This window comes from Cardiocondyla obscurior, linkage group LG03 (genome assembly GCF_019399895.1).
Source record: "Cardiocondyla obscurior isolate alpha-2009 linkage group LG03, Cobs3.1, whole genome shotgun sequence".
NCBI classification, from domain to species: Eukaryota; Metazoa; Arthropoda; class Insecta; order Hymenoptera; family Formicidae; genus Cardiocondyla; species Cardiocondyla obscurior.
Genome location: NC_091866.1, coordinates 2,668,111 through 2,680,246, shown reverse-complemented (window position 1 = coordinate 2,680,246; position 12,136 = coordinate 2,668,111). Strand labels below are relative to the sequence as shown.

At 34.1% G+C, this 12,136-nt stretch overlaps 2 protein-coding genes across 7 annotated transcripts; both read left to right on the top strand.

Annotated features, from left to right (window-relative positions):
* Positions 1 to 35: 35 nt before the first annotated feature.
* LOC139101169 (E3 ubiquitin-protein ligase SIAH1) lies at positions 36 to 8,369 on the top strand. Of its 5 annotated transcripts, XM_070654107.1 has the most exons (10): positions 36 to 974; positions 1,039 to 1,123; positions 1,731 to 2,076; positions 2,156 to 2,395; positions 2,675 to 2,867; positions 7,044 to 7,209; positions 7,319 to 7,427; positions 7,503 to 7,817; positions 7,902 to 8,109; positions 8,190 to 8,369. In XM_070654107.1, the coding sequence occupies exons 3-10, from the start codon at positions 1,848 to 1,850 to the stop codon at positions 8,290 to 8,292; spliced, it is 1,563 nt and encodes a 520-aa protein (XP_070510208.1). In that variant the 5' UTR covers positions 36 to 974; positions 1,039 to 1,123; positions 1,731 to 1,847; the 3' UTR covers positions 8,293 to 8,369. The 5 variants fall into 5 exon arrangements, with proteins under 5 accessions (XP_070510208.1, XP_070510204.1, XP_070510205.1 ...); XM_070654103.1 differs by lacking the exons at positions 7,044 to 7,209; positions 7,319 to 7,427; positions 7,503 to 7,817; positions 7,902 to 8,109; positions 8,190 to 8,369 and adding an exon at positions 2,992 to 6,581 and having other exon boundaries at positions 177 to 974; XM_070654102.1 differs by lacking the exons at positions 36 to 974; positions 1,039 to 1,123; positions 1,731 to 2,076; positions 2,156 to 2,395; positions 2,675 to 2,867 and adding an exon at positions 3,171 to 6,903.
* An 859-nt stretch (positions 8,370 to 9,228) lies between these two features.
* LOC139101173 (uncharacterized) lies at positions 9,229 to 11,182 on the top strand. 2 transcript variants are annotated; one of them, XM_070654115.1, is made up of 3 exons: positions 9,229 to 9,360; positions 9,513 to 9,686; positions 9,797 to 11,182. In XM_070654115.1, exon 3 carries the CDS (start codon positions 9,820 to 9,822, stop codon positions 10,708 to 10,710), a length of 891 nt encoding a protein of 296 aa, XP_070510216.1. In that variant the 5' UTR covers positions 9,229 to 9,360; positions 9,513 to 9,686; positions 9,797 to 9,819; the 3' UTR covers positions 10,711 to 11,182. The 2 variants fall into 2 exon arrangements, with proteins under 2 accessions (XP_070510216.1, XP_070510215.1); XM_070654114.1 differs by having other exon boundaries at positions 9,232 to 9,686.
* The last annotated feature ends 954 nt before the right edge of the window (positions 11,183 to 12,136 follow it).

The following is a 12,136-nucleotide window of genomic DNA, read 5'->3' as shown; positions in this document are numbered from 1 at the left end:
TGTAGAATAAAATCTGATGAGCCTTTCGCGACAATCTGACATTTCATTCTTCGGCATTCCAGTTTCGATTCTGAACTTTCTGGATCAAGTAACACGTCGGGAAGAAGAGAGAAGGAAGAAACGACGATTCTAGCGGTATGCTTGACAGATATCTCGGCGCGCGGCCTTCTCCAGCGTCGCTTGGTAATGATTTTTTTATTGATCCTGTCTCGACCGCCGGTTACTGATCGCGTTCGGTCGCGTTGCATAAATGCACGAGCGGCTGAAGCGGCGCTGATCCATTGATGTACTCGTGTGGGTGCGTAACAGCTGTGTAGCCGCTGCGGGACGCGAGTTACGGGCTGCCAACAGTTTCGTCATCGTATTTGCCTCTTCCCGGACGGAAGTCGAGGACCGAGGCTTCGGAGGCGTCTTTCAATTCGAGCCTGAAGCGGAGAATCGTCGCGGGCGAAAGGAAACGAGCTATCGACACGGAAAGAAAAAGGGAGAGAGTGCGTGTGTGCGCGCGCGCGCGCGCGAGCCTCTTTCCGACTTCTCGAGCGCGGTGCTATGCCTCACCTAGAATCACGGGTGCCGTCAAGATCGGTCACGCCGCTTCGACGATCGCTAGGATCCGCGATCATGTAGTCCCCTCCCTGTTCCCGTCCACCTGCCTCGCTCCCGCTGCCCCTCAGCCCGCGGAGTCCGAGGGGGAAAAAAACACACACACACACACTCGCAACACCCTGGTCACATCGATGCATCGTCACGCAACGTCGACGGATCCTGGTACACGCCGCGAAGTCAAGCCACCTGCGACCACGCGCACCTCGTCGTCGACGTTAACATCGCTGCCTCCTGCAAGAAGTGCCTTCTTTCCCCGAGCCCAGTCCCGTGGTTGTGTTAGTCTGCCGATCGCAGAAAAAACGACGTCCTACCTGCCTCGAAGAAGAGTTACGACCGATACCTTTGTCTAATTCTGTCCCTGCGCCTTGGTAAGTCACTAGCCTTAAATATGTTAATGAACAGACAAAATTAATTAGGAAGTTACTTTTGCAGCGTGTCCCAGGTCGAATTTATCGAAGCGATTTTCTGATCGGTCACTACGTTGTGAAGTGCAACTACTGAACCTGGATGAAGAGATGTTAGTTTCATTGAGAGTAAATCATCTATTCTTGGTTTCTAAGAATTTTACACTGATCTTTATCTATTTTTTTCTATTTTTTTAGAAATCTATAATAAGATAAAGTGTTATATCCACTTGCACAGATAAAAGTTAACTTTCTCTTGTGCCCTGCTTCTGTCAATATAAATTAATTTTAATATTGCTTTAACATATATTAGTTTTATCTTTTGAAATTTTTTGAATTTAGAAAAAAGAAACCAAGATAAAATTAATTTGCATTATATAAAAATTAAAAAATTATTTTACTTTCGTCTTACAATGATTAAGCAGAGATAAAAATAAGACTAGTATTCATGCTTGTTGTATTTATTTATTGTTTAACTGATAAAAAAAAGATTTAAGAATCTAAAAATTTCATGGAAAACAAGCATTTATCGAATATATTTAGCAAAAAAATTATATCAAGTATAGACAAATATTCGCGAAAAGAAAGAAAAGAAAAAAAGAAAAAAAATATGCTCAAATAATATGTAATTTTATTTCTAACATGCAAATACTTGAGGGTTAAGTATGACGATCGAATTGATACGATAATGTTTCACATACAAGTACTATGATTTTACAGGAAATGAATGAACTAGTTGAGACCGAGATGTATTGCTGAGACAACTGTAAAAACAAAAGGAGATTGTCATTTGAGTAATCAAAGTGGCGATCCTCGGCACATAATCTGAAAGACAAAATGTCCCAGCTAAACATCAATACGGGCAAGCGTGGGAGAGGTGTCGCGAGTACCTCCGCATCGACTGTAGCCGCCCTGAGCAGCTCTACCGATCTGGCGAGTCTCTTTGAATGCCCTGTTTGTTTTGACTATGTGCTTCCACCTATTCTACAATGCCAAAGTGGACATTTGGTCTGCGCAAATTGCAGACCCAAACTCTCCTGTTGCCCTACATGCAGGGGTCCCTTGGGTACTTAGATATTTGTATTTTACTTCTATCGAGACTGCTAGTCAAGAAGTGTAAATATTAATATGATTGACCAATGCAGGTAATATCCGCAATTTGGCTATGGAAAAGGTAGCTAGTAACGTCTTGTTCCCCTGCAAATACTCTACTAGTGGCTGTACAGAATCTCTAGGGCATACGGAGAAGGCAGATCACGAGGATGTATGCGAGTTCCGTCCATACAGCTGTCCCTGCCCAGGTGCGTCCTGTAAATGGCAGGGATCGCTAGAACAAGTGATGCCGCATCTTATAATGAGTCACAAAAGTATTACGACCTTGCAAGGTATTAAATCTTCGCCACTTATCGGTTGTGTCACTCACATATCAGTCGTATTTTACAAGGGAACATCGCGAAGTAAAAAGTTAAAAAGAAATCTAAAACTACACACATCTATGGGTGAATAATAGATGAAATAAAAAAATATTTGTAGCTGCTAATATTCGGTTCTAGGTGGTAAAACCACGCTTAGATGTGTGCACAGTTTCAGATTAAAAAAAAAATTATTTACTTCGCAATGTTTCCTTGTTAATTATTTATACATTGTTTTACAATTTTCTCTAGGTGAAGACATTGTTTTTTTGGCAACTGACATTAATCTTCCTGGAGCTGTGGATTGGGTCATGATGCAATCTTGTTTTGGCCACCATTTTATGTTGGTGCTTGAAAAACAAGAAAAGTACGATGGACATCAACAATTTTTCGCAATTGTACAACTGATCGGCTCCAGAAAACAAGCAGAAAATTTTGCTTACAGGTACTTTATAACTTGTCATTATTAACTCTTTAATCTAATTTTTTTTCTTAATTTAATATATTTATCTTTTGTATAAATATTTTCTATTTTAATTAAACTATATATATATATATATATTTAATAGACTAGAATTAAATGGACATAGAAGACGTCTCACATGGGAAGCAATGCCGCGCTCCATTCATGAGGGTGTATCATCCGCGATTTTAAATTCTGACTGCCTTGTATTTGACACTTCCATCGCGCAACTATTTGCTGACAATGGAAATTTAGGAATTAACGTTACAATTTCTATGGCCTGAGGAAAACCAGAAAAAGCAGTGTAAAAGGAAAGATGAAAAGTCACTTCTCGGATATATCGCGCAGTTCTCAAGACTGCGTGTGCGATATTCAAGCGGGATTGTCCGCTATGCGCAAAGAGCAATTTTTTTTGTGTTACCAAATGGATATTAGCAATATGGAGACATTAGGGAATGTTGTTTCGAGTATATTGACGATATGCAGCATTTGATGCTTAGCACAGGACCGTCGTTGAAAAGCTTTAAAGTGTACTTGGTTGTGGTATCAATATGTCACAAAGTTAAAAGTAAAACATCTTTTCGGTATATCCACGTTGTGACTTTAGAGCTTTGATGCTGAGCACGATATCGAATACCGAGAAAAAGAAAGTACCTGATATTCGCGCTGTTGTCACATTACTCTTATTCATTTTGCATCAAATTTTCATTCATACTCCTCCGAGGAAATATAATGCATTATTATACGCTGACATTATATTATTTTATACTTTTCTGTATTTAATATAGCAAATATAACAAGAGAAATTTCACAAGTTTACGTTGAACTTTAATATGTAATGCATTTCCTCATGTATTTTGTATTCGTATTTTTTATTTTATTAAGAGTTGTATGAGTTATGTATATAACGCAATAAATTTCTAACTTTTGTGATTAACGTAATAAATGCAACTGTTTCGTTATTCTGCGTTATAATTGTACGTACGATATCGTGCTTTTTGCAATTTTTATATTCAAATGCAGTGAAAGACAGTTTTTCACGGTCTAGTCTGAATGTCGAAGCAAGATGCTAATATTTTTACAACAGTTATATTACATGGGGTGCATTTCGAAATGTACTGATAGTACTAAAAATCTACAAAAAACATGAGTTATAGTTTCTCAAAACTATCGTTACTAGAGATAAAATTTTTATGTTTTTTTTACATTTAAATTTACAATTAAATTTTTACATTTTGGTATCACATTAATAAAAAAAAGAAAACATGTAAAAAGAATAAAATTTTATCTCCAGTCATTACATTTCGGAATGCATTTAAGGTGTGGAGCAATGTTCAATTGCAGCAAAGTTCCTGTAAGATAAAAAGGAAGTTAAAACTGAGGCAATGATATATTAAACAAAAATGTTCTATTCAATTTAAATTTTAAAATAAATAGCATATTCTCTTTTTTTCTTATTAATATGTTACGTATTTAGAACTCGTAGAACTCATTTTTAATAATACCGATACGAACAAAATTGCTCTATACCACATTCAATGTTTATTAAATTAGTTTTTTTAACATCTTTAAAATAAGTTATTATCGAATGTCTTTCTTAAGTTATTTTTTATAGAGAGTACTATTATTAGCAACGATGGTGTTCTCGCGATAAGAGATTTTTTCTTTTTTTTAGCTATAAAGATTTTCTTTATTGATTATCTTCTCATAATTTATACTATTCGAGATGCGCCAGATTCTTCCTTTATACCGTTATTTTGTATCTTCGTAAGTTTTGAAAAGCAATTAAATACTTAGCAGAAACAGAGCATTGAACTGAATTGTATTACAAACTTGTTCGTTTAATAAGCCGAGCTAACAGAAAGGATGTATAAAAAACATTATTTTTTTTTACACGGACAGTTTGAATTAAAATGTAATTATACTACATGAATAAGTCAAATTTAAAACAGTTAAATATTTTTAATAGAAATTAGTGCTTTACGTTTGCTGATTTGTACGTGTCGGTGAAACTACTTTGTCGAAGATTACTTGCAGCACTAAATTAATATATTGATTATTACCAGCAATTGTCGGTTTAATGCTCTGTAACGCAGTTGTGAAAGAGAAGGTTTACGAAGTATGTAAGCGGAAGCTCTGTTATTGTAAATAAGATGCGAAAACTTATTATGTGATATAATTAGTATTAGTAATGTACATCACACGACATGTCGGTATTCACGATGTTAAAAGTAACACGAGGGAACCAAGCGCACGGAATACGCGCACACCGTAAATATGATTTAGCGTGTATTACCAAGCTTGTAACGGACTGTATTTACACGTCTATCATGCGGATAATTTAATTTTAATGGACTCGCGTGAAGGAATGAGCGTAGCGTTCTCGGCAAGTTATCGAGAGGAGAAAAGAAAATCGAGCCCTTGTGTACTACGTTGATTGTTACACCTCGTGTCGAAACTGTAGAATATCTTCCCGATTGAGATTGTGAAAAATCAGTGCATTGTACTAAGATCATTTTGGTACGCACAGAGATTCTATACAGAAATATCGCACGACGTAAGAGAGGGTAGCAGATCGAGTTGGATGCGATTTTTCTCTTTGTATACGTGGCACTGAACGGTGATCTAATAATTTGTTTAAAAAAAAAATCCTTCACAAAATCGTCGTTAAGTACCCTGTACATATGATAAGATAAATATTATAGTATAATTTGGATCTTTTAATCAGTAGTAATTTATTCTCTAGCATTTGCGATTTTGCACGAAACAGAACCAATGCCGTTTCATGGAACACGGGAAGTCCATCTTACGTTGATTCTCTTGCGAAAATGTCGATTAATTCGCAGAGATTAAGTAACATTCCCGAAAAAGAAAAAAAAAGCAAGCGAGAAAGTAATTAAGTATGATGAGTTGAATGAGGAACGAACTGAGCTGACGAGTGAAAATATAGTTGCTTTCCATTTATAGTTATTCACAAGTGAGAGATATATTTGAATTTTGATATAAATGGAAAGCATCTTATATCTAGAATGTTGGCTTTAAAAATTCGCTGTCGACAAATAATGACGTCGAATGACAATCTCATCGTTATTTCGTTTCTGCGAAGGCGCCTTGCGTTAGAATCCGTTAGATCTATGTTACATTATATATATTTTCTCTTCTTCTTTTTTAAGTAAAAAATTAATTGAGACACGTTAAAATTAAAATATTTACTTTGAAATTAACTGTACATAGTGGACGCGATTTTATCCGCCGATTTAAGCGTAATTCTTAGCTACTTGCAGAATCTGCGGTTTCGATAACGAGATGCGAATTGTGAGCTGTGAGCGTACCAAGCTGTACAACTTGGCGAATACCCGACATATCCCAGATTGAATCGAGCGATAATACAAGCGACCGAACGAGAGCGAAAGATTTTTCTTACCTGACGAAACAATTTGCGAAATTCACGGTTTTATGATTTTATGATTTCACAAACGAGTCGCCGAGTGGCGAGTTTAAGGGATCTTTGTCCTCTGCGAGATGTCTAGCGGAGAAGTCGGCGGTGCTCGCGCGTATTGGCAGATTAGAATATAATTGTCAAAAGAATAGCTTTATTTAAATATAATGTATATACTTATATATGCATATTTATAGAATCTACAAAATGTTCAAGCCATGTATAAAGAGCATGAATAAATTTTTTTTTATAGATACCTTTTTATTCCAGGTAACCCCTTTTTTGTTTTTGCGGAAATGGTCATCGCACCCATGACTCTTATAAAGAGAGTGCTCTCGTACGTGCGTCGCGTGTGTATTAGTGTGCAGTTGCATGTGTATTACGTGAACCACGTGCGCCGCGCGCACATGTGATCGGTGCGCGTCGACATTGTTAGATTATGTTACTCCAAATCGAATTTTCGTCACTTATCTAGTTAAATTTTTTTAATTAATAAACGAAAATGCGTTTGAAAATCTCGAAACCAGTTTTCTACAGTTCTCTGGTGGCGACTACCGCCGGCTTTGCTTATCTGACCAAGTAATTACTCGAAAGCCTTTCTCAAAGTTTTAACCTCGACTACATATTTATTCTTTTCAAAGAAGAAGAGGATTTTGTGCTGTATATCTCTTGCCAAATAAATGCAGTATATAGACAGTAAAGATACATTAAATTTGCAGGTATCACATGGGAGGCCCAAATTATGAAGGACAAGAGGATCTAACCGATAAGATAATTATAGTGACAGGAGCTAATTCTGGTATTGGAAAGGAAGTTACTCTAGAGCTAGCCAAACGTAAGGCAAGAGTTGTTATGGCATGTAGGGACATGGAGAAATGTGAAATGGTATTTTTAATGTTGTTAGCACCTATTTAGTATTTTCATTTACAAAGTATAAAGTCAAATGAACAATTCTATAATATAAAAGATAATACTTTTATTCTCTCATTTCTAGATACGAAGAAATATTGTACTTGACACAAAGAACAAGTATGTTTATTGTAGGAAGTGTGATTTAGCCTCACAGGAAAGTATTAGGAACTTTGTTACACAATTCAGAAAAGGTGATTAATATTTATAAATAAATACAGTTACTCTGATTTTTATTTAATATTAATCGTTTATTATATTGTTTGTAGAATGTGATAAACTACATATTCTTATTAATAATGCTGGCATAATGAGATGTCCAAAGGATCATACTAAAGAAGGTATTGAGATGCAACTTGGAGTGAATCATATGGGACATTTCTTGCTCACAAACTTACTCCTGGATGTTCTGAAATCGTCTGCCCCATCTAGAATTGTAAATCTGACAAGTAGTGCGCATCGTACTGGCCAAATAAATATGAAAGATTTAAATTGGGAGAATGATTATAACCCTGGTAGAGCATACTCTCAAAGTAAATTAGCTATAATTCTTTTCACTCGTGAATTAGCAAATAGGCTGAAAGGTAATTTGGCATTGCTACATAATCTTTTTTTTATTTTATAATGGTTGTTATAATTTATTTAACGGCTCTATATGTATTTTTCAGGAACCGGTGTTACTGTGAACGCTGTTCATCCTGGAATAGTCGATACAAATATAACGCGACATATGACTGTATACACCAACGTCTTTACGCGATTCTTCTTGAAGCCACTCGCTTGGCCATTTATTAAAGCACCTCGGCAAGGCGCTCAAACTGTTTTGTATGCAGCATTAGATCCTAGTTTAGAAAATGTTTCTGGATGTTATTTTGTGTGAGTATAATTTAAAATTTAACAAGACTAATATTACGATTGTAATAATGTTATATTAAAACAATATATATTTGTTACAGCAATAACGAAGAGAGTGAAGTGTCACAGGAAGCTAAAAATGACGATATGGCTAAGTGGTTGTGGAAAGTTAGTGAAAAGTGGACAAAATTAAATATTACATAGATAATTGTACGATAGAAATATATATAGTTGCTAATTATAATTTGTTTTCCAAATAAAATATAAATCTTTTATAATAACGTTTAAAAAGAATTTTTTTTCTTTATAAAATACGTTTGATTTACATCGGTGTGTCCTATCTAAAAAAAATTTGTGTTAAGAATAAAACCATAGTAACACAGTAACTGGGTGTAGTAGATGACCACTGATCGTTCGTGGCTCCTGATAATTTAATTAATTTATGTCCGAATATAATAACGCGTGCGTAGCAAGCTTTGTAATCTCTAAAATTAAATTTATATCGTACGGCTGCTTTCAGTCCGCTGCTAGCAACAGCAGCGACGCGAATCGAGAGTGTAGAGACTCGGCACGAACATCGCTCTATCTTTGTTCCTCGCTATACGTTGAAAAAAGATATACATGTCACGTTGGATGGCAGCAAAAATCGAAGACGTTTCAATTGCTTTTAGTTCGCTCAAGCAATAGGAGTACATAATGAGCGAAAAAGTTATCGCCTACGCACGGCCGATTCCGTGATGACGGTGACATCTGTGGTGTATCTATGGTACCCAGTGGCCGATGAAATTGTTCAAACTTCCTTGCCACTCGTGTGCATCTGGTACCGGCGAGAAATTTGTTCGACGAGAAACGCGCTTTCAAGTTCTCGCCGACATCCATTTCCTCTTACCTCACATGCTTTCCTGATAATTTTAACTTGTTCTCTGTTGAGTATTGAGACTCGTATTCGAATTCTTCACTATGTTTCTTTTTTATAGAAATAAAGTCTGTTGATAATGTACGACGTAAGTGCCTTTCTCAAGATAATTGAACTAATGTTATTTTATTAAATCTTTACTTCAATATTATTTTATTAAAAAATTATTTTAATTTTTAATTATTAATTTTATAACGCATTGATTGACGCCTTAATGCCATTACAGATGCAGCACTAGACGGAACTAAATAATATAAGAACGCGGCATGGAAAATTGTAAAGGTGGTGCGTTATCCGTTGGAAATAACCCTGGCTATGCAGTTCACAAGGGATACGTTTTGTACGCTGAAAGGCAGGTATGGCATTTGCTTCGGCGACAGCGGCTAGCGTACGTGGTGCACGTCAAGTCACACATCGTCATACGAAGGGCCACAGCACGTATACCACGGAGCGCCGGTCGCCGTCGTCGCCGCTGATCGCCGCAGCAAATGCTATATTTGCCTTTCAGTGTACACGTGAAGGCGCCAGTAGCTTGTAGACGAATGAAAACCAACAATATTAACACTGGTGTCTGCATTCTGGTGAAGCTACATTGTGTCCAAGATGTTGTCATGTTTGTTTTTAAGACTCTCGGATTATTTCAACAATTTTATTTAAAGAGCATGCATTAAAACATAAGAAGGTTAGAATATTTATCGTGTTACAAACATATATATTATATGTGTATAAATACATAGTGTAACCTCTTCATTCCTTAATAAAATGGTATATATATCATAGTATAAATTACAGAATCAACTTGATTTCTCATTACAATGACGCGATCGTGGGAATCGGCAGACAAGAGCGTGAAGAAGGACGTGTTGAAGCTGGTTGCGTTTAGCAAGAAACCAACAGAACGGTCTACGTGCACCGTTATTGTGGACAAGATAAACGTTACTGGGACATCTAAAGCGGATTTAAAAGAAAAGTATCATAGCGTTATTCTAGATAGCGAGCTCGAGAAAACGATAATTATAGGCGAAGCTAGTTCAGAAATTGATGATAAGGTTGAAAGAGCCATTTGTATGATGAATGTTAATGAAATAAGTCTTGTTACTATTACCATAATTCCCAAACAATTTGACGAATCTACACTTAATAATGAATCTATAATAGTAAAATTTGAAATCACATTAACTCATTGTAAACGTCACAAACAAATTTGGGAATGGACCCCAGAAGAAAAGTATGACATAGCTTTGAGATACAAAGGTATAGGTACTGAATTGTTTAAGAATTCCCGAATCATAGATGCATTCCATAAATTTAGTAAAGCTTGCAAACTTTTGATAACATTAGAGCCAATAGCTGGCTTACAAATAGATAAACAATTGGAATACAATATTAATGATTTAAAACTTGCATTGTACAACAATATGGCTATATGTCAATTAAAGCAAAATAATTATCAGCATGTAATTACATTGTGTACTAAAGTATTAGAAAAGGATGGTAACAATGTTAAAGCTTTGTATAGAAGAGGAGTTGCTTATGGTAAAATGGGAGATAATGAAAAGGCTACAACAGATCTGAAGGTAGTGCTTACCTTAGAATCTGATAATCACTCGGCAAAAGAGCAGTTTGATGTCTATAATAATAAATTACAAGAATCTATTCAAAGAAGTAACAATATGATGAAAAGAATGTTTAAGACTTACTCATAAATTTAAAATGGTTTGTACATGATTTAGTTTTTCTAGAAATATATTTTATAAACGGAAAAATATGATATATTTTATTCAATGTATAATAATCTATCCTTAGTTATTTTAATGTCATCAAACACCATATATATTAGTTGCTAAAATATTGCTAAAATAAATTAATAATTTTAAAGTTATACTGCATATAATTATATGTAGAGATCTATATATATATATATTATTTATTTTATAATCTTTTTATTACAATATTAGTATAAAATAGATAGCTGAAAGATAGAATTATGTGCAATAAATATATATCCTACACAAGTTTCTCTTTTATGATACAAAAATCTTTTAATCGAGGTAACATTGTCAATAGCCGTCTACAAAACATTCAATAATGTCATGTTTATATATTTGTAATTATATCACAACTGTGTAAAATATATAAGATATTACATGTTTTTTTTTTCACATATAAATATCGCCATCTCAAAATGATTTAGACAATTTATTCATTTAACCGTCAATTTTTTTATCAGTTCCTAATTTTATAAATTTGCATAACAATATAACTGTCCGCTATAAAAGAAAATTATAATGTAATAGTTAGGTTTGATATTATTCATGTATTATCTCAAGTTTGATATTGTAATAAGGAGCAATAGTTTAAACATTGAGCATCATCATTAAATTTGATTACAAACTTGAGTTAATATGTGGTCATGTGCTAAATTTATTTATTTCATAATTTATATAATTAAAAATAAAATTTTGTTAAATTTTATTTTAAAAATAACAGATAAAATTTAGCACGAGACATGGTAACCCAAAATTAAATTTTTATGGCACTTCCGTAACCGTACATTTCTGTTAAAATCTATTATCCTACGTAAACTCATCCTGTATAAAATACAATAAGATGATAAGTTCGACTATATTAATAATACAACATTCATTACTCTCTTATTCATTTTATCTCAACTTATGAAACAGATCAATCAAGAATATTTTTTTAATTTTTAATGTTTAAAATCGTTAATAGAGATACAAAAATAATATAAATACAAAATAATGTATTAGAAATTTTGGATCGAATATGTTATAAAACAGAAATTATCAGAGTATAAGATATAAATGTCAGCTTATGTTTTACGTTTTCGTGAAGTAAATAATTCAAAATATTGAATACATAAATTATAGTGTTATTAAAACCACCACCAAGTACACTTCTAATTTCTATATTATGAAATTCGTATATTATAAAAATTTATTCCTTTGTTTAATGTCAAGTCATACATATTTTTTTGAGGCAATAATGCATACGTTATGTTTAATAAATTATAATAATTTTCTGTTAATAAAGGATTGCAAGTTTAATTGATTATTATATATAAGTTTAAAAAATTAATTCCATGACAATACAGATAAATTTACTCTTTTT